Below are 27712 nucleotides of genomic sequence, written 5' to 3' on the forward strand. Positions count from 1 at the left end.
CCTAGTGCAGCAGGGACCCTGGGCAGTTTCCACACGCGGTCCCGTGTGCAAGGAGCGGCCTTCTGTGCTGGACTTCTCGGCGGGGGACGGGGAGAGGCCAGAGGGGATCTCGGGCTGGCGCCCAGTGTTTTCCTGTCGTGCTAGTGCCCCCGGGCTCCCAAGAACGTGAGACCCCTGCCGGTGTTACGCAGCTCGGTATGGCCCCGGGCCCGGGGAAAGTCTTCCTCCTGTACAGGCAGAATGGTATTTACCTCTGTCCAATAACCACCTCCTTAAAGTACTCTCCCCTCACCCTGTCTAGGCTTACACCTTTCACATACTTCTGTTTCACACCACTGCCTTGTCCTTGTTTAGCCAAACTGTGCATCCTTTTTAAAAAGTTTCTGGCATATTTGGTCATAATTTTAATATGAATTTTCTTAGTTGCAGAATATAAAGGTCATGTAAGTTCCAAAGCATGCACATAGTAAAAATTACACATGCATTCCTTATTTGTAAATGAAATTTAGAATTCAACTTACTTTTATGCATTCATTAAGCTATAGTGCTTCACCTGAAGTGCTAAGCAACTAAAGTACAGGGGGTCAAGGTTTACTCTTCAAATATTAAGAATTTTTTAAAGTACTGATTTTGTGGTGATAAAAACAATTCGAAATGTCTGGTAATTTGCAAGATATTACAAAAATGTGATTGGACATAATATATGACTTGTTTTCCTCCCATTATTCAGCTTTAAATATTTAGTTTTAAATTGCATCTTATGTTCTGTAAATTTTAGCTTTCTGAGTGTCAGCTTCAGTTTCATTTAAAAGTAGGATGGTATTTAAGACTGACTTGATATTTTATTCTTTTTTTATGTACAGTTTTGTGACTCTTTAGGACAACGTTTCTTATTCTGGTTTCATCTGGAATGTAACCTTATCTATCAGGGACTCAATCAGTTTTTGGACTAAAGGTAAAGGCTGCCAATGTTTTGGTCAACTGTTACAGTTCCCAGCTCTGTCAAACTTCTTGAACTATTTCTATTGGTGATGCAATTAAATTTAAAAAAAGAGAGAGAGAGAGGGGTAATTGGGTAGAGATTAGTGACTGAGAAAAGAGTCCCATTACCTTCCATAATATTTGCACATGGGCAAAACCTGAAGTAGCTTCTTCCCCTGCCTCTTCCCTCCCTGAGGTGCCAGCAACGTCACTTTTGGTTTTCTTTTGAAACTGGCACATCATAGGTGAGTTAGTGCTTTTCACTGGAGACAACATGAGGGTTACATGGGCTGGGTTAAATGAGTGAGACTCAGAAGTATTAGCATAAACATATTGTATGGTTAAAAGTCAATTTCAAAATTGACTTTTTGTTTAAAAGTTGGATTTATTGTAGTTACAGGTTACTTTTAAAATAATTTTAAATATAATTAATTTTGAAATTGATAGTCCATGTTAAGGCCTAGACTAAAATTGCGGAAGTCATCAGCTAAGCATCTGGAATCAGATTTTGCTGAAGTGCTAAACCAGTTTCTGACAACAGTAGCTTTTCTGCAGATACAGAGTATTTTTTTCACTTACACAGTTCAGGTTAATGACTAGTTCAGAGTTAAGAAATCAGATGGAAGTCGTGGAATAAAAAACAGGAAAAATTGCTTTTCTCTTCCAATGTATGGGTGTACCTTCACTATGGGCCTGAGTGATGGGGCAGTGAACGAGAGAACGGGTTGATTTATCATGTCTACTGTAAATGCGATAAATTGACCACAAATTGCTCTCTTATAGACTCCAGTACTCCACTGGATAAGAAAAGTTAGGGGAGTTGACAACAGAGCTTTTTCTGTAGACCCAATGTGGTGTTGACCCTGCGGTAAATAGATCTGATCTACATTGATTTGAGTTACACTGCTAACATAGTTCAAATTGTGTAGCTCAGCTCGACCTGTCCCTGTAGTGTAGACCTGCTGTATGAATAAAGACTCTGTGGGAAATGAGATTTATTAGATCTACAATCTTGAACAGTCACTTAAATTCCTGAAGGAGAGATATTGTCTTTGTTTAATAAATCAGTTTTAAGTGCAAGTTGTATTTTTTATCCAACACTTTTGAGGTAGTTTTATTTAATAAGAAAATTGCCATTTGAGTGTTAAACAAAATTTAAATATCCATCCCAACAGAGCTTGATAGAAAGAAGTTTTAAAAAAATCTGAGTAGTTTTAAGTTGTACAATTTGTACGTTTATACTTGTAGTGTATCTTCTTGCTTAGCCCCCCCCAAAAAAACCCCAAAACAAAACCCATCACCAAATTTAGTGTAAAGGCGTATTTGGTTGCAAGTCAGTATTCTTTGCTCACCATAAGTGAGAATCATCCTTTCTCTTTTGAAAAATAACAGAATGATAAAACATTAATCATGGTTTCCTTCTTAATGAATTGAAGTAATAATTAATCAGTAATTTAAATTGTTTTGATTTAAATCACTCCATCCTGTGCGTGGTTTTGTATTCCCTCAAAATTATTTCAGTTACAGATTTGTTCAGTTCATATGCCAAAAAGTTATTTTTTTCTAACTGCCAACTCTGTAGACTGTGTGGGTTAAAAACAGAACAAAAAACAGAGCTTGTTTTTAAATCTTGCTTCTAGATCACGAGTTAAAATTTAGCTGTCTGTTTTTCTGGCATGAGAACATTATTTGTAGTTAAAGTAGCTCTGTAGTGTTTACTATATTAAATTTCCTTTTTTTAGTAAAGTAAAAGGAGTATGACTTAAAAGCAATGAACAGATACATAGAATAAAGCCCATCTCTTCATAATCATTTTGAGGTTTTCAAAATCACGGACGCTAGCCTAACTCTGATAATGCTTTTGGGGGGGAAAAATATCAAAACTTAACTCTGATTAGTATCACTTGAAAGTTTGAAATTCATTGTGTTTAATTTATTTTGGCATGTTTGTGTTTCAAGCTGGAAACAGCCCTGTTACGTGTAGAAAAAGGAAGGTTGGTAGGTATCAACACAGAGGGCCAGATTGTGCCCTGATGATCCACAAGTGACTGTGTACTTTTCTGAACATGGGTCTTCTCCTATTTTATCAGCATTTTCTATGATACCTTCCCTCTGGAAACACTGGAGGGCCCTTGGGTGATTGTGGATCCACTTGTGGAATAACAGGATGTTTGGCTGGTTCCTCATGCCAATCTGTACAGAGTAATACAACCTAAGCAGTTTGGGAGATCTGCACAAAAACTAGGGGAGTTGTAAAACCTGCCATCCCTCCTTCAATGTAAGACGTCAACGAAAATTTCACAGGGAAAGCCTCATGAAGTCTTTTGGCTATTACTGGTTTGAGATTTGGACCACTATTTTTAAGGATGGCACTCTATAGAGAAATCATATACATTAGAGTGCCACTCTGTGATCTGTTTCCCATTGTGAAACAGATTGGAACTCTACCAGTTCTCATATTTTGGCATTCTCAGTCACTTTCATTTGGGGAAGAATCTCTCCTCTTTCATTCCTTTCCAACTGTCACTACGTCAGCTCCATATAGAACATCTTCAGTCAGTTTTTTTCTGACAGATTAGCAGAGATCCTCCCTGCAGGAGTTGCTTACTCGATTGCTATAAATGTTCCAGCTCTTTCAGGAAGCTCCATCATGTCCATCTTTATGTATACAACTCACTTCACCTCTCTGTTTTAATTTCTCCTTTTTTATAATGAGAAAAACTACATGGACTCTTGGTTTTAGATTTTAGTGGCAACCTCCTTTGAAGCCTTTCACTCACCCCCACTCCCCACCTGTAGGATTTGAGGCAGCTATTGCCAAGTTGCCTTGCTTGAGCAGTTGCTGGGCTAAGTTTGCATCCCTAGGCTTTTAACAGAGCTCCTATTTTCAGAGATTCATCTGCATGGAAAGTTCCTCCACATGTACATCATCTTACAGCCTTCAAGTGATCCCATGCAGTACCTTCTGATGGTAGATTACTAGTCCTACGGTGACCAGTAATCTACTGGCCAAGAAATGATCACCATTTCCAAGGCCAGAAATGATCACCTGTCATCATTTAGCCTGATCTGCATAACTAAGCGTCAGAACTTCCCCGAAATAATTTCTGGAGTGTATTTTTTAGAAGGAAAAAACCCTCCAATTTTGATTTAAAAAGTTTCAGTACTGGGGTCATACCATGAGCCTTGGTAGGTTGTCCCAATAGCTAATTACTCTCACCATTAAAAAAGTCTCTTTACTTCCAGTGTGAATTGATCTCGCTCCAACTCCCAGCCATTGGATCATGTTGGCTCCTCACTCCAATTTGTACAGAGTAATACGATTTCTCTGCTTGATTGAGGAGCCCATCTATCTGTGTAGAGAGAGCGAGTGTGTGTGTGTCTTCTGTTTGTTCAAGAACTCCTCTTAAATTGTAAGAGTTACAACTGTGAAATTTGGTATGTAGCTTCCTCTCACCTGAACTTAAACCAAGGTCAGGATTTGGTTGTGACTGGAAAGTGGGAAGCACCAGAAATCCCACAGTTTTTCCGAACATGGATAGGGCAGGGCCCCGAGAGGAGAGATGGTCTACTTCAGACTCACCACTGGAGGCAGCAAGTGTAGGGAACAGCAATACTGCAGAATGATCACTGGTACCAGCCACAGCAGGGGAACAATGGCCACATCGACACAGGGCTGTCCACCCTTGTGATCTCCAGATAGGTCAGTGCACTCCTGCTCCAACCTTCCTCCCCCCACCACACCCTGTGCTTAGCCACAGTGCAGCACAAGGGGAGCCCTGCCGTTTCCCCTCTGTCCCCCGCCTGCTGCAACAACCCCCATGCAGTAAGTTCCCCTGCAGACATTGGGGCCAGGAACCCTGGTTTCCCAAGTAAAATAATCTATACAGTTACTCAAGATTTCCTTATTTAAGTATCCAGGGATTGCTCAGGCTGGGACCAGGGAAAGTAGGCTGGTCCCACCCGTGTGGCTCTTGCCAGGATTGGGGAAAAAGAACTGAAGCCCCACCCTCTGCACCTCTCAGCAGAGTTAGGGAAAAGTGCCCCAGCCTAGCCCCACCCCCTCTCTCCCTGCTGCTCTCACTGGGGTCAAGGAAAGCTTCCACAGCCCTGCCCCCGTGATCCCTGCTGCTTTTGCTTATGCCATGGAAAAGTGCCACGGCCCCAGGTCTCCTGGGACCTTTCACCAGGGCTGGGAAAAAGCACCCTGGCACTGGCTCTGCCACCCCAAATTCAGGCTGAGGCTTGGGGAGGGCACCCCTCAGCAAGGAGCCCAGCTGCAGCTTTTCCCTTACTTTAAATAACTGAGTAATACCAGGTTAATTTGCTAGTTATTAAATATTTGTTCCCTGTATAGATACTTGTGACCTCTAATCTCCTCTTTCTTAGAGCCAAGGCTCAGTTTATCTATCACTCTCCAGAACTTTCTTCCAGTCTTTTCTCCAGCGGAGCTGCAACAAGGCCTCTAGTCATCTATAAAAATCACTTATGAATTTTTCCCAGGTCATTAATAAAAATGCTAAATAACGTAGGTCTGGAACCAGTCCCTGTGGGACCCCTTTGGAAATACACCCATTCTATGATAATTCTCCATTTATGCTTATACTGAGACCTTTCAGTTACCATGCATTTAATCCATGTTTACAGTGTGCTGTGTTAATTTTTAATCTTTCTAGGCTTTTTTTAAATTAAAATGTAATGCACTACCAACCCCTAGAGAAATATTAAGTGTATCACATAACATAATGTTATAGCATTATTATCTTTATCAACCAAATTTGGAATCTCATAGAAAAGCCACAAACTATCAAGCTAGTTGTACAAAAATCTATTTTTCATAAGCCTATATTGCTTGGTATTAGTTACATTTTCCTCTTAATTCCTGATTAATCAAGTTCTGTTTTCAATACTCCATTTTCATGGCTGGGATTGATTGTTAAACAAACAAGTTTATAATTATCTGAGCCATCCTGCTTACCTTTTAAATAGTGAGACAGTATCAGCTTTTTTACAGTTTTCTGGAATTTCCACAGTGCTCAAAAGCTTATGTGGGTGGGGGAGATGGAGGAAATCAACATTATGGCTGTGTCTACACGACAAAATAACTCTGAAGTTAACTTTGAAGTAAGGAGGGCTCACTTCAAAGTCACTACTCCATTCTTGGGAATGGAGTAGAGCCCTACTTTGAAGTTTAACTTTGAAGTAGGGGGTGTGTAGACATAACATTGTAACTTCAAAGTAAGGGGTCTACCACGGTGGCCACCCCCCTGGAGCACGGAGATACTCTGGCCAGCCCAGATACAGCTCTGTGGTCCCTGCTGGCCACCTGACAGGAACCAGCTCGCCAGCAACCACAAGAAGGGGCAGCACAAGCATTACACAAGGACAGCCCCTGCTCGAGGTTCCAGCCAATGCCTGCACTGTCCGGCCACGATGGCAGCATGGCAGGACCCTCCTGTCCTGGAGGTTCCAGATGACAAGTCCAAGGGCTTGCAGCACCCAGGCAAGGGGTGTGCCAGGAGGGGGAGCTGAAGGACCTCCTTGCTCTATGGGAGGAGGAAGAGGTCCTTTGCCAAACTGGTGTCCGGCAGCGGAATGTGGAGGCCTATGACAAGCTGGCCAGTGGGGTGCTGCCCAAGCCCGCCCCAGCTGCACTGGGAGCAGCATCTGCATCAACGTGAAGGAGCTGAGGCAGGTCTACTGCAAAGCCCATGACACTGCCAGTTGGTCAGGGCACAGCCTGCACATTGCCCTCACTACAGGGAGCTGCATAGGCTCCTGGGGCTGAGGGAGGTGGCTGCCTTGGAGTACCTGGTGAACACCCGCAGCCCCACCCCTGTGGACACTGATGAGGAGGTGGGCCCCTCCAGCATCACCAGCCCCCCACGCAAGGACTGGCCCACTGAGACCGAGGGCGATGACAAGGGCTTCAGCGACAGGACCCTTCTCATCGCTCTCCCTTCCGGGATGACCAGTCAAGCCTCACCTGAGCTCCTGGAAGTTGTAGTCGGTAGGTACGGGGTAATTGGGATGTCACAGAGCCCAGGGACAGGCTGCCCTGGGAGCAACTCTGCAGCCCACACACCCAGAAAGGAGGAGTGGCACTGGACATGGCCCAGACCTCACTGGGCAGGAAACCCTCAGTACCTAGGAGCCCACAGGGCCCACAGGCCATCAGATGGCAGGGGAACAGGATGGGGGCCAGCAGAGCGGGATGGGGCAGGTGACTGGCCCCCTGCAGCTGTGGCCTGCTCAGCTGGGCTGTGGCAGCTGGCTGACAGGAGACAGGGGGATGGCCTGTGAGTGTTGGGCAGTGTCCAACACTAAGACAGCACTGGTGGGAGAAGGAGGGGACTGCCAACCAAGGAGTCATGTGGGAGATAACTGGTGTGCTCCAGGACTGGCTGGCAATGGAGCAGACGTGTGGGTGTGGCTGGCAGGCAGCTCTGGCAACTGCCCCCCTAAAGGCGCTCCACCCGAAGGTGCCCCTCCCCCCGAAGGCTCCCACTATGTGGCGGACCTGTCCCTGGCTGCCCAAATTGAGCTGGCTTAGTGGCTCCTGGCCATGGTGGGCTCACCTGGCTCAGCCTCAGTGGCCCTTCCCACACTGGAGACTGACCTTGTGGCACCCCCACCTCACTCCTACCTCCCTGTGATCCTGGCCCCATCACAGCCCCGCAGGGGGCTCCAGACCTGGGGCAGTAGAGGCAGCCGTGGCTCCCGGCCCTCCATGGTGCTGGGCGGCTCAGCTGTCTCCCATCCCAGCCCCCTTCCAAGTTCAGTTCCCCGTCCCAGACCCCTCCAGGTTCAGTCCCCCATCCCAGACCCCTGCCTCCTGTCCCTGGAGTGTTCTCCCCATGCACTGTATATAGTTGGACTTATTGTTTTGTTTGGTCAAATACATTTACTCCCCATCAGATATGTGCTGCTCCCACCCTAACCCTGAGTCCCTGGTGTGTGGTGGGAGAGTGGTGAGTGGGGAGCAGGAGGGGGTGCATTTGGCAGGAGAGCCTGAGGGATGGGGGAGTGGCAAGGGCTGTAGCATGGAGTATGGCTGTTTGGGTCTGCCCTGACCCTCCCAAACGCTTGGTGCAAGGCCTCCCAGACGCTGACCCCATGCCTCTGGGCCTGGCGGCATGGAACAGCAGGCGGCTGTTCATACCTGGCCCCCGGGTCTGCAGCCTGGTCCTGGTAGAAGGGCCCCCATCTGCTCCCCACAAGATTGTGGAGGGCACAGCATGTGGCAGCCACTGCAGGGAAGTTTGAGAGGCTGACATCCAGCCTCGTGAAGAGGCTGCAAAACCTCCCCTTCAGTCTCCCAAACGCCCACTCTACTGTGCCCCGGCATGGTTGAGGTGGGTGTTGTAGGTGTCCTGGGCCAGGATAGTGCATCTGGTATAGGGCCGCATGAACCAAGGGTGCAGTGGGTACACAGTGTCAGCCACAGTGCAGGGAGGCATCATGATGTCCCCAAGTGGAAGCTCCTGCGGGGGGACGTACGTGCCCTTCTGAATCAGGCGTCCCAGCCACAAATTCCAGAACACTCAGGTGTCATGGGCCCTGCCTGGCCACGCCCCCTCCCACATCCAGGAAATGGCCCCTCGTGTCTACCAGGGCCTGGAGTAACACTGAGTGGTACCCCTTCCTATTAATGTAGGTACCCCTGCTGTGGTTTGGGGCCAGGATTGCCATGCATGTCCTGGGCCAGGCTCCAAAACAATTCAGGAACCCCAGCTCCGAGAACCTGGTGAGGGCAGCGTCACAGGAGCACCATGTTGCTGGCTCAGACAACCTGCAGGGGTGGAAGGAAGACACCTCCATGAATGTCAGACCAGGTGGCCCCTATTCCCTTTGCTCCTTCCCCATCAGCGCCCCCCCTTACTACTCCCCACCAGGGGCCCCCTTCCCCTTGCCCAGTAGCCTGCTCCCTGGGGTGGGTCTGTGGTGTGGGCAGGCTTACTTCTATCAGCACCACTCTGACAGTGGCCTTGCCAACTCTGAACTGGTGGCTGACGGACCAGTGGCTGTCAGGAGTGGCCAGGCTCCACAGAGCAATGGTCATCCTCTTCTGCATTGGGAGTGCTGGCTGCACCCGGGTGTCCAAGTGCTAGAGGACTAGGGCGAGCCAGTGGCAGAGGTCCTCGAATGTCTGCCAGGTCATGTGAAAGTTCCTTAGCCACCGCTTTTTGTCCCAGTCCCCCAGCACCAGCCAGTCCCACCACTTGGTGCTGGTGGTAAAGGCCCATTGGTGCTGGATCCGGGAGGGCCTGGGGGAGGGGCAGCAGGGCCCTGGCCAGGGCCTGGAGGGTAGGACCTGTGCAGGTGACCTGGCTTTACTTCTGGAGTAGCATGGTGAGCAGCATGGCCAGCAGGCTGGCTACAGTGCTGAAGAGGTCCTCTTCAGGGAGCACCTGGGCAGGCGTGGTGTGCACTCTGCTCCCAAGCACATGGTCTGCCCAGAAGTCTGCAGCCTGGCAGCTTTTAGCATGTGCAGAGTGGAGATGTTGTGAGGAGCCCCTTGGGTCGGCTGGCTGTGAGCCTGGCAGGGCTTATCAGCTATGAGACCTATGCCTGCATCATTTCCTGGCCCCTTACTTTGAAGTAGGGGCTGTTGGTATGTAGACACTTTACTTTGAAGTAGAGGGACCCAAATTTGTACCTCGAAGTAAGCAATTTTGAAGTTCTTTTGTAGTGTAGACATAGCCTGTTAGTCCCAAGAGTTCTTCAGCTGTCTTTTTAAAACTCTTGGATGTGAGTTATCCAGACCTCCTGGTTTTAAAGGTCTAACTTTAGTAGCGGCTATTTAACATCTGTCTGAGATACTAATGGAAATAGTCTAGTCTTATTTTGAAATTACACTATGTTTTCCCCCAAATAGAGAACAGAACTACTTACCCAACACTTGTACATTTTCCATATTGACAACTTGATGCTTTCTATCTAGAATGGACCACTATTATTATGAACAACAAGAAGTCTTGTGGCACCTTATAGACTAACAGATATTTTGGAGCGTAAGCTTTCGTGGGCAAAGACCCGTTTCATCAGATGCATGAGTGGGAGGGGTGGTTTCAGAGGGGTATTTAAAGAGTGGGGTCCAAGTAAGAGGGAGGGGAGTGACAGAGCTGACAATACTATTATGAATCTTTTTTATCTTAACCTATTAAACATCTTATTGTCTTTAACTTAATTTGCTATATATTTCTCATTGTGTCCTTTTGTTTCCCTTATCAATTTTCTAGGATTCCTGCTTTCTGATTAATGTTCATTGTCCTCAACATATCCTTTTGTCCATTTGTTATATGTTACTTTTAAAAGTGAAGTAAAGGCAGCTATAAACACACACACACACACACACACACACACACACACAGCCTTCTTTGATTGTGAGATTATAGGTTTTGGGACATCTACTTGAGTGTACTTGAACAATTTCCAGTCATATCTTCCAATTAAATTCTGATCATTTTCAGCTTTGAGATTGGCCCTTTTAAAATGCCAATTTTGGATTACTGTTGTGGACTTTATTTTGTTTGCACAATAAATATGATCAAGACACAATCTCTTATGCCTAATTTACCATTAATTTTATCTCTGATTCTTTGTTAACATGAGAACTCATAGGTTGTCTACACTAGAGGGTTTGGTCAACAAAAGAGGTGACTTAAAATGCGTTCTGTTGAGATACTGTTGACAGAACTCAGCACTTTTGTAGACAGCCTTCTGCCTCTCCCCCATGAGGCAGAATGCCTTTCTTGACAGAATCTGTAGACAAAAAAGCCGTGTGAATGGTCCAGTGGCCCCTCTGTCAACAGGGCTTCCAGGTCACTACGCAGCCCTGTCTGCTGTGCTTCCGGTTAGCTGTTCTGTTGAGCTGGCCGCTCTCCGTCAACAAAGAAGATCGACAGAGCCATCTGCTTTCATGCATGGCCTCAATCTGTCGACAGAAGTTTTGCTGGAAGATCTCTTCTGACAGCAACTTCTGATGACAAATCACTCTAGTGCAGACATAGCCATAGGCCATGTCTACATGTACAATTAAATGATAAAAGATGCTGGCTCGGACATCGCCTGGATAAACAAGGTCTACAATACTAATCGAGCAATCAGGGTTGGGTCGATAAGTTGGCTACCGAAAGAAAATTACAACTAACATATATGCTATCCATTGGAACATGGAACGTCCGAACACTGTGGGCAACTGGAAAATTGGAGCTGCTTCAGAAGGAGTTGGAGAGATACCGATGTGATATACTTGGACTGGCAGAGATGCATTGGTGCCAGTGCACAGTAAGCCAGACCCAGATCTCTGTCTAGTGCCCACCAACCACCAGGCATGGACACCCCCGCAGCAGCCGCAGGACAGCAGGCTTGCCCTCACCAGCACGATAGCCATCCTCCTGGCCACCCTCCTCAGCGCTCTGTGGAGACAGAGGCCCAGGCCTGTGGGTCCTGAACCCCCACCACCCCTGCTGGGCCCCCTCCGACCAGTCCAGCACGTCTGGACCCGTGCCACCAGCACAGACTGGTGGGACTGGGTCGTCATGAGGGAGTGGGACAATGATTGCTGGCTGCTGAACCTGCAGATGAAGAAAGAGACTGTCTTGGAGATATGCAGCTGGCTTGCCCCCATGCTACAGCACCAGGATACCTGGATGAGGCCAGACCTCTCCCCAGAGAAGCGCATGGCTCTCGCCGTATGGAAATTGGCCATCCCGGACAGCTACTGATCCATCGGACAGCAGTTCAGGCTGGGCACATCCACCATCAGGGCTGTCATCCTCCAAGTAAGCCCTGCCCCAGACCCTGGCCCACTGGCAGGAGGGAGGGGGCCAGTGGGCTCAGAGGACCCCAGGCACTGACTGGGAGGGAGTAGGGCGAGGGGAGGCAAGCAGGCCTAGCCCAGAAGGAATACCATATGGCCGCTGCCGGAGGGGGTCTCTCAGCAGGGGGGGCCTGGTAGGGAGGGAGGGGGTGGAAGGGGAAGGGGGCAGGGACCCCTCTGCATATGCCCATGAGTGCGCCCATTCCCCTGCAGGTCGTGAGGGCCATCAACCATGTGCTGGTGTGTTGGCTGGTGAGCATCAGGGACCTGGACGCAGTCGTTGAGGGCTTCACTGTGCTCGGGTTCCTCCAGTGCTTCAGAGCGATCGACGGGATGCATATCCCCATCAGGCCCTGGACCACAGTGGTGGCCAATACTTCAACTGCAAGGGGTACCACTCCATCATGCTCCAGGTGGTGGTGGATGCCCAGGGAAAGTTCACGGAAATTTATGTCGGCTGGCCGGGCAGGGCACGTGATGCACAGATCCTGTGGAATTCTGCCCTGTTCCCCAAGATGGAGGCTGGGACATCCGTGCCCCGGTGGGAGCGCGCCGTCGGGGACGTCATGATGCCTCTTTGCCTCATGGGCGATCCAGCCTACCCACTCCAGCCCTGGTTGATGTGCCCATACACGGGCCACCTCACACCCTCCCAGCAGCTGTTTAATGCCCGGCTCACATGGGCCCAGTATCCTGTGAAGTGTGCTTTCAGCCATCTGAAGGCGCAGTTCAGGTGTTTCCTCATGCGCCTCGATGTGGGGGTGGAGAACGTCCTGCAGGTCGTGGCCGCCTGCTGCATGCCCCACAACCTCATCGAGGCACGTGAAGGGACCCTGCCCCAGGGCGGGATGGTGGAGGTGGCCTCCAACAGGTGGCTTGACCATGACGGGCTCCGGATCCAGGAGGTGCTTCAGGAGGCATTCAGCCGAGGGGACTACTAACCCCCCGCACCCCTCCCCACAGGCCCCCCCATACACACACTCCCATACACACACACCCCACCATCCCCCACAGTAATCAGGGACACGGGGGGGTGCTGAATGCTAACATATTCAACCCTCAACCTTTAACAGCCGTGAGCAATGTAAGTAGTAAATGGTGAATAATAAAAATAACAACAAAAACCTGATAGGGAGTGAACTATATACATGGGGATAAGGTGGCAGGGGCACTTAAACCAGTAGGGGGACTAGGGCAGGAATGGTGGGGGGCCCGAATCAAGGGATGGGGTGGAGGACTGTGAGCCCCGGTGCCTGCGGGCCCTGGTGCCTGCGGTCCCCCCTCCCACTCCGGGTGCAGGGTCTCCTGCGGGGCGCTGATGGGGCTGGAAGCACCGGCAGGTAGGGCTGGTCAACACCTGGCCCAGCCTCAGCGGAGGGGCTGAAGTGGGGCGGGCTGTGGCTCTGGCGCCCCTCCCCAGGGCCCACCTTGACCACAAGCGATGCTGTGAGGTCCCTCAGCGCAGCATCAGGCAGGCCTGGGGGTAGTAGGACATCCAGGGCCTCGGGGTCATGGGCTGGGGGCACAGGAGTAGCTGAGGGGCCAGCGGGGGGAATGCAGGGGTGGGTAGCTGGGGGGGCAGCAGGGGGGCTTCGGATGGGCAGTAGTGGGGGCCTCGGGGGCACTGCGGGGGGGGACAGAAGAAGGGCCTTGGGGGGACTGCAGGGGAGGCAGCTGGGGGGTAGGGGGCTGACCTGCTAGGGCCCCACACACATTGCAGAGCATCCCCACCACCTCCCCCCCATGTGTCCTGCTTCCACTAAAGCTTGGCCTTGTCAAGGGCCAGCCATCTTTCGGCGAGAGTGTTCTGCTGGCGGAGGGCCGCTGTGTAGGCCTTGACCTCCTCCTCACGGCGGCTGCTTTGGGTCCGTGGGCTGGTGCGGGCCCAGCTGGTGGGCTGCTGGGTCCTCTGGCCTGGATGGGGCTGGCAGGCCCAGGCTGCTTGTCTGGCTGCCTGGCCCTCGGATGGTACTGCTGTTAAGAGAGAGAGGGTGGGGATAAAGGGGGAGGTCACTGCCACATCTGGGACCTGGGTGGCATGGCCAGTCTTCCTGGTGGGTTATCCCTTCCATGGACCCATGGGACGGGCATGTGCCAGGGGAGGCCACTGTGTGGGCTTGCCTGCACTTGCCATGGCAGTCACTGGGGCGTGATGTTGGGGCCGGGGTGCTATCTGCGGTGGCCCACCCTGGCAACAGGCTTGTGGGCTGTGGGGGGGCTCGGCAGTGGGGGGTTCTAGATGCAGCTATGCTGCCTGGGGGGGGCCTCAGCATGCTCAGGGGGCGCTCCATGGGAGAGGGAGCTGGGTGCTGCTTGCAGGTATGGGTGTGCCCTTGGCCCTGACTGGGGACGGGCTTTAGGGCTTCGGGGCCCGGGCCCAGGTGCCCCCTCCCTCCACTGTGCACACTTAACCCAGGTGGCCTCGTGTATGTTGGGTGATGCCCGACTGGAGGGGGCCTGGCTGCTGGCGGTGGAGGGCACCGTGATGACGAGGGACCCATCTGTGGACTCCCCATCAGATGGGACGTCCACAGTGGCAGGTCCCTCATCCTCCTCCTCCTCCTCCGGTGCGGCAGGGGGCTCGGGTGCAGCTGTCTCCATCGTGATGTGGGGTGGGGAGTAGTAATCCACAGCCAGGAGGTCTCGAAGCTTGTGGTAGAAGGGGCAGCTGGCAGGGGCACGGCTGGATCTGCGAGCGCTATCCTGGGCCCGCATGTACCCCTGCCGCAGCTCCTTCACCTTGCACCTGACTTGCTCTGGTGTCCGGGAGGGGTGGCCACGGGCAGCCAGGCCCTGCGCGAGGTGGGCGAATGCTGGGTCGTTCCTCCGATGCCCACTGGTGTCCCAGAGGACCTCCTCTTTGTACCAGAGCCACAGGAGGTCCTGGAGGTCTGGCTCAGTCCCGGAGGGGGCCCTCCATTTTGGAGCCCAGATGGGGGTCTTGGCTGCCCTCATCCGGGTTCCTGGGACTACCCTGGGCAGTGCAGGGTGGTGGCCAGCTAGCCATCCCTGCAGGCTGGGACTCGCTGGGCACTGTGGGGCCTTGGGGGAGTGTGGCAGGCAGCCCTGCATGTGCTGCCTGTCTCACACTCTCAGCTTCCTGCCACAGGGTCTCCAGGTCCTTGCAGCTTTAAAGGCTGCAAGGACCTGGGGACCCTAGAGGCTCACTGGGGGTGTCTAGAGCAGTTCCACTCTCCCAGCAGGTTGCCTCCGGGAACGGCCTCACATGCGTCCTCTTCCTGATTCTGAAGCAGAATAAAGAAATCCGAAAGACCGTCTTGCATGTGTAGACGCTCCTCAGATCATCCGGAAGAAGGCACCATTCTTCCAGAAGATCTTGCCTGTGTAGAGATGGCCTTAGATTATTACAGAGTTTAGGCTACATATGGGGCATCTTCCGCTATCACAAGGGGAGAGTGTCACAGGAATTTTTTGGACATTTCAGGGAGACTGTGTTCTCAGAGCGGTTACTTGCCCTTTTTATTTCTAAGATGTCATGTTGTATGTAAGACCACTTGTATGTTCTGCTGAATATCTGTGTTTCCTCTGTGTGGTTCCCTTCTGAGTCTGGTGTTTTAAAACAAAATAATAAAAAACAAAACCTTTCAACCATTTTTGGTTAAAAGACTTCCCACTATATGAGCTATGGTGATGCACAGTCTCTGCACTGATAGCAAAAATGTTCTGTTTTGGCGCTTTTGATTCCAGAAGTATCAGTCTTGAGACCTTTGTCATTTAGAAGGAAATCCTTTCTTCTAAAATTTCTTTATATAAAGAGATCATAGGTGACATCAATTAACCTACAGATGCTATTTATTAAGTTATTCATTATTTGTGTTCATTTGGTTAGTGAATGATTAGGTAAGATAGGGGTTATGTTTACACTAGAGATCCTTCAAAAGAACTTCTTCCAGAAGACAGATATCTTCCAAAAAAACTCCTTTCGAAAGAGTGCATCCCCACCCAAAAAAACGTATCAAAAGATCAGTCTGCTCTTTCAATACAGAGTGTCCCCACAGCCTCTGCTCTTCCAGAAAAATGGGGCAGGGTTTGCAAAATCTGGCACCATGAGGACTCCTCTTTTGAAAGAAGGGCCCCATGGAGCATCTACACATGCTTTCTTTCAAAAGAAGCTTTTGAAAGAACGCAGTCTTCCTGAAATGGGAGTGGAAATATGCTTTCAAAAGGAGTGCTGCTTTCTTTCGATTTACTTTTGAAAGAATGCTTTTTGTGTATAGACACTCCGTAGGATCTTTCAAAAGAGTCCACTTTCTTCTGAAAAATCTTTTGAAAGTACTTGCTAGTGTAGATGCAGCCATGGTGAGCTCTTCAGCCCCTCTGTTAGAAAACAGTCTATATTGGTACAAAGTGGTTCCAGCTAGGTGAAATATTCCTGAGCAGGCAGTCTGGAGATCAGAGGAGTGTATCAGCGGTGGGCTACAATACTTCAGCTACCATGGGCAGAACTTTCACCCTCAGGTTGCTTAAATTGCCCTGAGGGTTCTGTTGTCCTCAGAGCAGCCAGGGTTTAGGAGGGTGTCAAGCCACCTGACTTCTGTGCTGCAAGTTCTGAGTTGCACCTCTAAGAGAGGCAGTACAGAATCTCAGCTATAATGTTTCTAGCTGGCTATATTAGAGTTTATTTAATAAAAAGACCTCAACACCTTTGTTCACAGAATGGATAAATGACAGAGGACTTTGAAAAACTAATCAGTCACATTTGAGAGCCTATTTTTTCTCTCCTACTTTGCCAGACACAAGTAAAAGTGGGACAATGATGGCAAATGTAACCAAAAGGGTAATCTTTGTAACTGTGTCAAAAATATTGTACAATTTCATTTTTCTTTTTTGCTTCATCATAGATAAAAATGGGTGATATTGAAAAAGGCAAGAAGCTCTTTGTTCAGAAATGTTCTCAGTGCCACACAGTTGAAAAAGGGGGTCCGCACAAGACTGGCCCAAATCTTTGGGGTCTGTTTGGTCGCAAAACAGGACAAGCTGCAGGATTCTCTTATTCAGAGTCAAACAAGAACAAAGGTAAAAACAAAAGGGTGACATGGGGTAAGCGGTGGAAGTATAATAGAGCAAGAATTAAATTAATTTAGCTTCATCTTAAAAGTCTTTACAGAACTATCTTCATAGCTGTTGAATGGCAGCATTTGCAAAAGCAAAATGTTCTTCAACTGACATTTTAGTAACCTCTTCCAACACAGCTCAGTTTTTTGCTGCTTGGATATTTACATCCCTCCCAGAATTTTGCATTGTTAGAGGGCAAATTTTAGTGTGTCTTTCTAGGCATGATACGGACCTTTAGTATGATCTTGCTTCACTTGGTCACTGCTCTTTACTGGCATTGCATTAGACTACAGTCTCTTCATTTACTGGCACTTGACTAATTTTAGGTTCCTGATATTATATGCCGATGTGTGTCCATATGTGCTGTTTTAATAGATATGATCCTGAAAGTAACAAGGTCTTTAAAAGTATTGCTACATACTTAAATGCATTTGAGTTCATGTTGTGTTTATTTAGGTCCAGCTATTAAGTGCAAATATGAGGCTTAGTTTAAGATATTTAAAGCATTTTTGAATACAGGTTGAACATCTCTAATCCAGAACACTCTCGTCCAGCAACATGCATAATCCAGCATCATTTTAGTTAGCCAGACAATCATTTATCGTGGGTGTGGCCAAGTTTCCCACAGTCCCATAAAGTTTGTGTCCAGCCACCAGTCCTGGTTCTCAGGTTCTGTGTTGTTATTTAGCTGTATTTCAACCTTAAATGTATTCTAAGAATCCAGTAAGCAGTGGAAGTGTTGGTGATGCTGCTAGGCAGTATTGACGTCCTGTGGTCTGGCAGATTCTCTCTTCTGGCACTAGTCAGGGCCCCAGGATGCCAGATGAGAGAGGTTCAACCTGTACCTCATTTATGGAAAGAGATCCATTCCCACAAAAAAAAAATCACATATTTTAGTGTTAGTATCTGGTCAGAAAGTGCTCAAGTGAGCTAATAGTGCAATGCAACTGATTACTACTGTCTGAGATGGCAAGTTGTAGACTGAAGCAGGCTGAAAGATATAATCAACAGAGGTACTGGAGGTGAACCCCTGTAGTGCCAAAGATTATTGGCAGGAAGTGCTAAAGCAGGGAATGGAACCACTTGCAAGATGAAATAGCTTAAGTGTCAGCTTCCACCTTTAATTCTCATGGGTATATCAATGACAGCTTGTGGTCAACAGTACTGAAGACTGCTGAAAAATTAGTAATAGCAGCACCACTTACATCTGCGTTCTGTGTTCAGGAGATAAGTTGATTAAGATAGTATGTGTTACATCTTACTCTAAAATTCAATTAGGTATTTTTGATGGCATACTTGTAGTAATCAGTTGTGTTGCACTATTAGCTCACATGAGCACTTTCTGACCAGATACTAATAATGAAATACATGATTTCTAAACACATAGGATTTCATGACTGTCTAAACACATGGTGCTTATTTTGAATTAGCATGGTGCTGTTAAGACAGGGAATAATCTAGATATACTGATCATATTGGGAAAAAATGTTTAAAGCCAGTCCAGCTGAACAGAATACTTTTGAATAACATTTGCTATTTTCAGTGTATACAATTATCTTCATAATTCAAGTGCCAGTAGAAACCATGATTTCCAGTAATGTATTCAGATTTGTTTTTTTTTAAAAGCAGTGTAATATTTAGTTTGGGTTGAGCAAGCTCTCTTTTGAATCCTGAGATTTTTTTTTCTCCATTTATTGGCAAAATTGTTACGAAATTGATTTGTCAGCTATTTTGAAGTAAGTGCTAGCGCGCCTCTTAACAGCAACTATTTTGAAATAGGCATTATTTCTCCCGCAATAAGGTTTACAGATTTTGACATAATGTACATGCTGTTTCGAAATAGTGTGTGCGTAGTGTAGATGACAGCAAAGTTATCTTGAAATAACTTCTGTTATTTCAGAATAACTTTGCTATGTAGCCATAGCCATGGATAATATCTAACGCTACCTGTTAATGTAATATCAGAAGAGGGTGGAGGTGCTGCTGACTTGACGAAGAGCAGTGCTTTAAAGAGATGGCAAAACTGAAAACCATTTTTGTATAATCAATTTCTGTGAGCAATTTTGCCAATAAATAGGAAAAAATATCTCAGGATTCAAAAGGGAGCTTGACCAACCCTAACTAAAGATTACACTGCTTTAAAAAAATCAAATCTGAATCCATTACTGGAAATCATGGTTTCTACTGGCGCTTGAATTATGAAGATATTTGTATAAATTAAAAGTAGCAAATGTTACTCAAAAGTATTTGGTTTAGCTGAGTTGGCTTTAAACATTTTTCCCAATATGATCAAAAGATCTAGATCATGAAAATGTGTCAAAATTAAACATAGTTCCAGTTGTGTGTTTAATAGGAAATGTGTTCAAGTACTAATAAAAACTGATCTAATGTATGATTCAATCTCAATCTTTTCCCCTCTTTTGGAATTTAGAATGCAAACTGCTCAGTTTATTTTCAGAGCTGCATATCTTATATTTTGAGACTTTGGATCTACTGATATATAAGGCCCTCCATGGATACAAAATTTGTATCCACATCCAGATGTGGATGCTGATATTAAACAGGTATCCACAAATTTGCAGGATTCTAGATACAAAATTTGTACCTGCATCTGCAAAAATCAGCTACAGCTATCTGCATTCACATCTGTGAATGAAGGTACCCATGAATATAAAGTGGATATTCACAGATTTGTAAAGCTCTGCTGATATATGAAGCTATATGTAAAATGGTAGGACATTAGAAAATTAAAGATTGCTTACATTTTATTAAACTTTCCAGGTGTTGTTTGGAATGAAAATACACTGATGGAATATTTGGAGAATCCTAAGAAATACATTCCTGGAACTAAAATGATTTTTGCTGGTATTAAAAAGAAGAATGAGAGAGCAGATGTTATTGCATACTTGAAAAAAGCAACCTCTTCATGAAGTGTTCTTACAACTATTGTGTTGTCAGAAAGTGTTTGAAAATTAGAATATCTCTTGTATCAGCATTCATGTTTCAGGTAGCCTGTTAGTATTTGTTTATTATTAGGTGCTGGCCTTAGCATCTGAAAATATTGTTTTTTTCAAATTTGTGCTAAGCTCACTACTAAAATAAAATAAGGGTGAGTAGTATAAACTATTCTGTGATAGTAAAAGTGGCACTGTACAGACATTTCAAAAGAAAAATATTGTTCCTTTTCCAAGGAGCTTTCAATTGAAGGGTCCAATTTTGCAGATACCACTATATATATGTGGAATTATACACACATACAGCATTACATTGCAAGTGATGTGACTGTTCAATTCAGTATAGTTACTCACATGTAGCAAGGGAGCCTTGAATTTTACTTGGACAAAACTCTGAACAAAATCAATGGCTCAGCATTTTGAAGGCTTCAGCCCCAATTTAAAAGAGCAGAAATGACAAACAATGGAACTGGTTTATGGAGAAAAAGGTGTATCAAGATGTTAGTAAAGCTGGAATTATTAGAACAACTATAATTTGGTCTGTAGATAATTTCAAAATTTTAGCTCACTCTTTGCATTAGGACATAACTGTATACCAATCAACAATCTCTTCTTTAAAGTTACAGTTTTTTTCCACTCTGCATGTTCAACACGTAAGTAAAATGCAGTATATTAAGGTGTCCAGCCCCTTACTATAAAGAAACATAAAAAGTCTGGAATAGTTCAACTGATGACAATAATAGCAGGAAGCAGGAATGTTTTCATGTTGAGTTCATACTCAGAACTGTGTTGGTACCTATAAAATGTAATGATTTAGTCTGAGTCTGGGAGGAGAGCTGATACCTTACTTAAGACTATGTCTAGATTGCAGGCTGCTGTTGGGGACCCAGAGGTCTCCTGAAAGAACTCTGCCACTCCAGGAGCCTTCTGCCAACATCCTGGTCATCCACAAGGAAGAAGGGATGTGTCAGCAGAGGGGGTTTTCCTGACATTTGGCTCCATGTGGATGGGCCAAATGTCAGGAAAGCCTCTCCCGACAGAACTGTTGGCAGGAGATACGCAAACGTGTTGCGCAGTTTGTGTGTCTTTTGCTGACAAGTCTTGGCAATCTAGGCATAGTCTTAGAGAGTTCAAAGATTAAATATGCATGGAAACTGAACTGCCTTTCTCACTTCATTAAGGCATTTTGGACTCAGGCTGTGAAGGGCTCATTTATGCTGTACCATACCTAATTCTACAGAAGAAAAGAATTTCCATCTCTAGGGCTCTTACTCTTGCATCTTTCAAATGGCAGAGCTTGAAAATGAGGTTGAAGTGGGGACAGAAAATAACCAGTAAAGCCTTCATCTTTAAATAGCAAAAGCAAAATGTATTTTATATCTTTTATTAGAGTTCTTAGGTATACTGCTGGCAGTACTAAATCTTCCTAGAGTTCTCCAAGGGAGATTGCACAAATACTGAGATGTGAGCTTACATTACTGTTAAAAGCAGCACTTCCATGTGTTTGGTCATTGATGATTTGTGCAGAATATGTCCAAATAACATTAAAGATGTTAGTAAAAAATTATAAAGATATATTTAACATCTAAACTCGATTTTATTTCATCTTTACAATATTAAATATCACAGTAACAATTGTATATAAATACATTTTATTAAGTACTACAGTGATTGATGCTAGATTAAAGCTGTTTTGGTCAGCCTCCTCAACATTTTCCATAGCCTCCCCATTATGACCACCAATATGGTAAAGGCAGCATTATTTTAATCCTCTGGCATTATAATGACAAGTTAAAAATTCACATCTACAAATCTGTGTGATAGGTTGTTTGTAGCCATTTAAGACTAGTTAACTATTCCAAGGTTAGCTTCACAATCGCAAAAGTTAGATTTTTTATTTTAAATTAAAGGGAAGAGAAAGGATGATTGCAGGCGCCCACACAAAACCTGTTTGTGACTCTGTCCCTTCAGCACCTAGGTTGTGGCTCACAGGTTAAGAACATCTGCCATGGACAAGTAAACAAACTAAAATATATTTCAGCTTGGTTGAGATCAGCCTTAGCTGCATGAAGAAAGCACCAATAGCATCAGTCACGTATATAGGCATTGTTTATAATTCCTACATTGCTCTAGCACTTAGCAACCAAGTCCTCCAATGCTTCTTTGAGACATGGAAATATTTAAAAGTAAAAACATTTTAAAGGAGTAACTGAGGCCCAGAACAATTAACTGACATAATTCAAGAGCATAAAGTGAGACTGCACACAGCTGGAACTATTACCCAGTTTTCACTTTCATACATGTGCTTTAGCTACAATCTTTCCTCTTTCAAGAAAGATAAGAACACGTATTAATTGTGTTAGACTCCACTATTAAAGTCATACATTCACCTCGAGTTTGGAATGACGATTAAGGGTCTGTAACTGTTCTAAATGACACTTTAAAATGTGCTTGTAATAGCACTGTGTCACTTGCCCTCCAGAAGCTGGCAGTGTTAGCATGGGATCCTACTTCTGATAAGTACAGGGAGAATTCTACTTTTGACCCAAATAGAAATACAAATAGGCCCGCCGAGAACTCTAGAGAGGTAGAAGGTTCATAGAAGTCTCACCGTCTCTGCCACAACATTTTCATCTGTAACAGGAATTAATATTTATTTTTACTTCAACAGAAGTTTTGTCAGATTAATGTTTGCGCAGTACTTTGAAGCTGCAATAATGATACAAAATGAACATGGCACACAGTAAAAGGATTAAAATTTTGGCCAACTGATATGTCTCAATGTAATTTTAAATAATGAATCATCATCAAATGGGTGTTTGTGATGGGGTCTTGCAGGGACTACTTGGGCCTACACTATTTAATATTCTTATCAAAGAAATATGGATATGCCTAACAGAACTTTTAAAAATTAAACTGATAGCCTATGTGTACACACAAGTTATTTCGTATATCAATCTTAACTTAAAGCCAAGTATATAAATATTTCTTTAAACATTGGACCATTTTTTAAAATTTCCCAAAGGAGATCCAATATCCATTCCATCTCGAGTTATATTCCCTTAGCCCAAAGGAGATACAATAGTATCACAAACATTCAGATAACATTCATGAACCCATGGAACAGTCTCCAACATATTCGATATGTGTTTGCAAGGTTTTACCCATAAGACCAGCAGAAGATAAGTCCATTTCCCTGCCATCACAGGTGAGTACATCATGTTTTAGAAAAGATGTGACCAAACTAAAACCAGTTCAAAATAGAGCAACAAAACTGACAAAAAGGTTTAGGAAACCTGACTTATAAGGAAAAGGTAAAAACTGGGCATGTTTAGTCTTGAGAAAAGGAGATGAGGGAGGCACAACAACAGACTTTAATATGTGAAATATGTTGTTCTCCATATCTGCAGAAGGTTGGATAAGAATAAATGTGCTTAATCTACAGCAAGAGAGATTTAGGTTAGATATTAGGCAAATCTTTCTAACTGTTAGGATAGTTAAGCACCTGAATAGGAAAGAAAGCAGTGACATCCTTGTCAGTGGAGGTTTTTAAGATTCAGTTATACAAACACCAATCAGGCATGGTCCTATTTTTTCTTTTTTCAAAAAACACTGTCTACATACAAAATGTGTTCTTTTGATATTAAATTGAAAGAATGTGGAACTTTCTGGCAGCCCTCTTCTGCTCCTAGGGCCCTTTTCTGAAGTCCTTGATGGCACCAAACAGCTGAAGCGCGGATACTCCCTGGCCAGCACTATCAGAGCTCTATGCTCCCTGCGTCCAACTGCCTTAAAGGTGCAGGGAGCCCTGGAGCCCTTTGGTAGAAGGCTAAGAGGGTGGAGGGAGCAAGGAGCAGAGCCAAGCAGCACCATGCCTTCAAAGCCACCCCTGCAACGGACATTTGCACAATGTCTGACAGCCCGTCACCCTCCAACCCCCAAGAGTCCCCCGGGGACCTGGGCAAGGGGTCCCAGGAGCCCACCCAGGTGACCAAATGGAGGGCCCCATCATGGACTGAGCCCAGGCTCTGGGACCTGCTGGGCCTCTGGTGGGATGAAACTGTCCTGTGGGAGATGAGGGAAAAGGAGTGCTGTTTGGCCCCTGTTTGACCAGTAGCCTGGCAGCCCAGATACACCCTGCCCGGACCTTGTAGCAGGCATGCTCTATGGTCAAGGAGCTGCAGCAGCAGTATGCTCAGACCAGGAATGTGGCCACCCACTCAGAGGCAGAACCCTCCATCTGCCCCTTCTACCAAGAGCTGTAAAGCTTCCCGAGGGCAAGGACAGCTCCCCACTCCCATACCTCCCTCTACACCATGGTGAAGGAGCTCCCTGCAGTGACTGAACAGGAGCTAGACGGGCCCATCCAGCTCGACCACCCCACTGGAGCTAGAGATAAAATATGGAGATATACTCCGAGTCCAGAGAGGGGATCCAGATGATAGCTGAGCCCTCACGGTCCTCAAGCTGGATGACATCAAGCAGGGTGTCCCTGGAACTCTTTGAGGGACTCTTCAGTTGCACACCCTGGAACATGGGCAGGGGCGCCCGGCGCTGCCATGGCTGAAAGTGGGCCAGCCATACAGCTGCTGGCCCCAGCCCAGACACACCCCAGAAGGCCGCAGGTCCTGGCCATGCCCAAAGGTGATACTCATCACCTGCTTCCACAGATAGCTCCACGAGCCACACAAGCAGGGAGGAGGTTGGCGGGTGGGAACTGTGCTTGGTACATGCCCCACCCATTCGGGAACCCTTCATTGCCTGGGATCCCCCTGGGCTGCTGCTCGTAGGGCGTGGGAGGCACAGCTCTCGTGGTTGGGGTATGGGAGTGATGTAACATCTCTCTTCCCCCGTCCATCCTTACAGCTGCATGGTCCAAGGGCGGGGTGAACCCCCACCTCACCTCCAGGTCCAGCCAGACAGCCATGTCCTGAGAAGACCAGGAGCAGCTGCAGGTGGAGGAAGCAGACCTGGCGTGGCGGCGGGTGGGAGAGGCCTGAGCTGAACTCATGGCTAACCTCAGGTCCATCACCAGGATCCTGAGGGAGCAGGCAGCCCAGCCTCCCTCCACTGACACTGCCCCTGCTGCCCCCATTCCTGCCACCCTGCTCCTGCATGAGCTCTCCCCAGCCAATCATGCTGGACTTTGCCAGGTGGCCCATGGCCACAGTGGGCACCAATGCGCCTGCCCTCACATTACTACCCCCACTGAGCCAAGCCTGCTGCACACCTCCCACTGCCATACGTCCCTGTGATCCCAGTCCCATCCCAGCCCCAACAGGGACCCCAAACCCAGAGCAGCAGGGGATCCCACAGCCACCTTGGCTCAAGGCCTTCCACCCCATCCCATGCCCCTCCCCCACTGTATATAGTTACCTCCCATTCACCGATAGCTATTGGCACAGTTTTCATTTGTCAGAAAGTTTCTCTGTTTAAATTGTTTATTTTTTCACCACCCCTGTGTCCCTTGTCATCGGGGGAGTGGTGCAGGGTAGATAGGTGGGAGGGGTCATGATGGGGATAGGGTGCAGTTGGGGGCCAGAGGACCCTGCAGGGGGTGCCCTGGGGAGGGTCACAGTGGCCCAAGGGTGAAGCTCTCCCAGAGGGCCTCCCGGATCTGTAGCCTATTATGGTGGGCTTGGTAGTTAGGGGTCACAGTCATACCAGGGGCCAGCCTTGGCCATCCATCCCAGGAGGAAGGTCTCCTTCCTGCCCTCCACGCAGCTGTGGAGGGCACAGCATGCCCCCACAACCTAAGGGACATTGTGCACTCTGAACTACAGGCATGTGAGGAGACACCTGAACTGTGCCTGAACTGCTGCAGGCACCCTCCATGGGGTAGTGTGCCTGGCTGAGGCAGCTATTGAACAGGTCCTGGGAGTGGTCCAGGCGTATGGCTGCATGAGCCAGGGCTGCAGAGGCTAGGCTGCATCCCCCACCTCGCACAGGAGAATGGTGACATTCCCAACTGCAGGCTCCCACTGGAGGAGGTAGGTCCCCACCTTCATCCTCCAGCAGAGGCTGGAGTTGCAGAAGACCCTTGCATTGGGGGCCCGGCCTGACCAGTCCACATAAATGTCCATGAAGTGTCCCCTATGGTCCCCCAGGGCCTGCAGCATGACCAAGTGGGAGCCCTTGAGGTTGAAATAGTGTGCTGCACTATAGTCCGGAGCATGGGTGGTGACGTGAGTGCCATCCACAGTGTCAAAGCAGTGGGGAAGCTGAGGGCAGTAAATCTGGTGATGGCTGCATCCAGGTCCCCGATATGGACAACCCTCCCGAGCACGGCTGGTGTTGATTGCCCTCATGACCTGCACCTGGTGGACAGCAGGCAGACTCATGTGTGAAGGGTTGCCCCTGGCCCCAGTGGGCTCACCTGCCCCCTCACAGCCTCCTTGCCCCCCCAAACTCTCTGGGCACTCCCTGTCTGTGAGGCCACCCCTCTGGCAGTGGGCCTGTGTTGGGGGGTGGGGTGTTATCATTCCCCAGGGCTACATCTCCCCATCCCCCATGCCCTAACCCCAGACCCCAAGGTCCCCTTGCCTAGGAGCCTGACAGAGAGCTGAGTCAGCAGCTCTTGTTTAGCACCCCATTACACCCTGATACCAAATGGAAAAACCACAACTATGTTCTTAAATGTAGATAAAGTGTCATTTGAATTAAGTAGGTCACATATGAATTTTCCAGAATAAACTCAAATTAATACTTTCATGTTAATTTGATTTACATTTTAAAGAAAACATAAAGAGACCTGCAGATACATTCTGTCTTCCATGTTGCTGCATATAAAAATTGTGCTTTTCATGGAGTATTTTTACCAGCAGGAAAAGCATGAAGTCTCAAAGCCCACATCAAGGGCTTGCACTGTGGGGCAAAATTAGCAGTAGAGCCCTTCAAGGTCAGCCTGGACATGGGCTCTGAAACTGAAGGAAAGGAGAGGATTTCACATCCAGCTGCAATCCAAGCTAAATGTCCCACTATTGTTCTATGGAAGCTGCAAAAACAAACTTAGAATACATATGCAATCCAACAACATGACAATAGCAGATGATATTCAATACAGACAATTGAAAAGTAATCACAACTATAGACACCGTTCTCCCCATCATTTTGCATGTAAATTAGCTGTTACCAAGAAAGACACTTTGTCATCATAGATACTTTGAAATCATCTGCTTAATGTGCTGCGGCAATCAAAAAAACTAGTAGTAATTAGAATGTTAGAAACCATTAAGAAAGGGATAGATAACAAGATGGCTAATATAACTCCACTGTATAAAAATCCATAGGTCCAAACCTTGAATACAGGATGGAGTTCTGGTCACACCAACTCCAAAAAGACATAAAAGAGACTCCCAGCTTACACAGCAGTTGCATTCCTAGGCAGATCAAATTTTGTGTTACTTCGAGAAGCCAGGTAACTGACTAGTACTGCAGGCTCAGACTTTGATAAGCCCCTTCTTCCCATTTGGTTTTGGGAAGAAGGGGCTTTTGAAATCCGGGAGGGGGATTCTTTCAAAAGACCGCTGTCTACACAAGCAGCATGCATTTCAAAAGCAGCACTTTTGAAATGAGTGTGGCTGCTATTCTGCTAATGAAGCACTGCATATTTGTGGAAATGCCTGATTAGCATCTGCCAAAGTGGCTCATTAGCATTCCCCTTTCAAAAGGTGGGGGCTAGTACAGCCACTACTGGCATGTGTGTATTATATCTACTGCCATCTATGGTTGGTTTGACTAGTCCTTTCTCTTCCCACTGTTCAAAGGTAGATCTAAAGCTGGGCTTTATAATTGATAATTACTTTGTGAGAATTCACTTCAGTAGATGCTGTGGCTAGGTCCAGAAGTGAAGCTAAAGACAGCTAGACTAGGAACA

At 47.0% G+C, this 27712-nt stretch overlaps 2 protein-coding genes across 3 annotated transcripts in view; one reads left to right on the forward strand and one right to left on the reverse strand.

Moving 5' to 3' along the window:
• Positions 1-21423, forward strand: LOC142016666 (cytochrome c iso-1/iso-2). 2 transcript variants are annotated; one of them, XM_075000774.1, is made up of 4 exons: positions 1-243; positions 864-955; positions 16669-16843; positions 19664-21423. In XM_075000774.1, exons 3-4 carry the CDS (start codon positions 16675-16677, stop codon positions 19810-19812), a joined length of 318 nt encoding a protein of 105 aa, XP_074856875.1. In that variant the 5' UTR covers positions 1-243; positions 864-955; positions 16669-16674; the 3' UTR covers positions 19813-21423. The 2 variants fall into 2 exon arrangements, with proteins under 2 accessions (XP_074856875.1, XP_074856876.1); XM_075000775.1 differs by having other exon boundaries at positions 1-195.
• Positions 12924-27712, reverse strand: part of LOC142016665 (uncharacterized) — a 19423-nt gene continuing 4634 nt past the window's right edge. Inside the window, exons 2-3 of the mRNA XM_075000772.1 lie at positions 14219-15147; positions 12924-13780 (exon numbers count right to left, since the gene is read on the reverse strand). Coding sequence (XP_074856873.1) covers positions 13316-13780; positions 14219-14878 — 1125 coding nt within the window. The 5' untranslated portion in view covers positions 14879-15147 and the 3' untranslated portion in view covers positions 12924-13315. The remainder of the gene's footprint in view (positions 13781-14218; positions 15148-27712) is intronic.

This window comes from Carettochelys insculpta, chromosome 8, assembly GCF_033958435.1.
Source record: "Carettochelys insculpta isolate YL-2023 chromosome 8, ASM3395843v1, whole genome shotgun sequence".
NCBI lineage: Eukaryota > Metazoa > Chordata > Testudines > Carettochelyidae > Carettochelys > Carettochelys insculpta.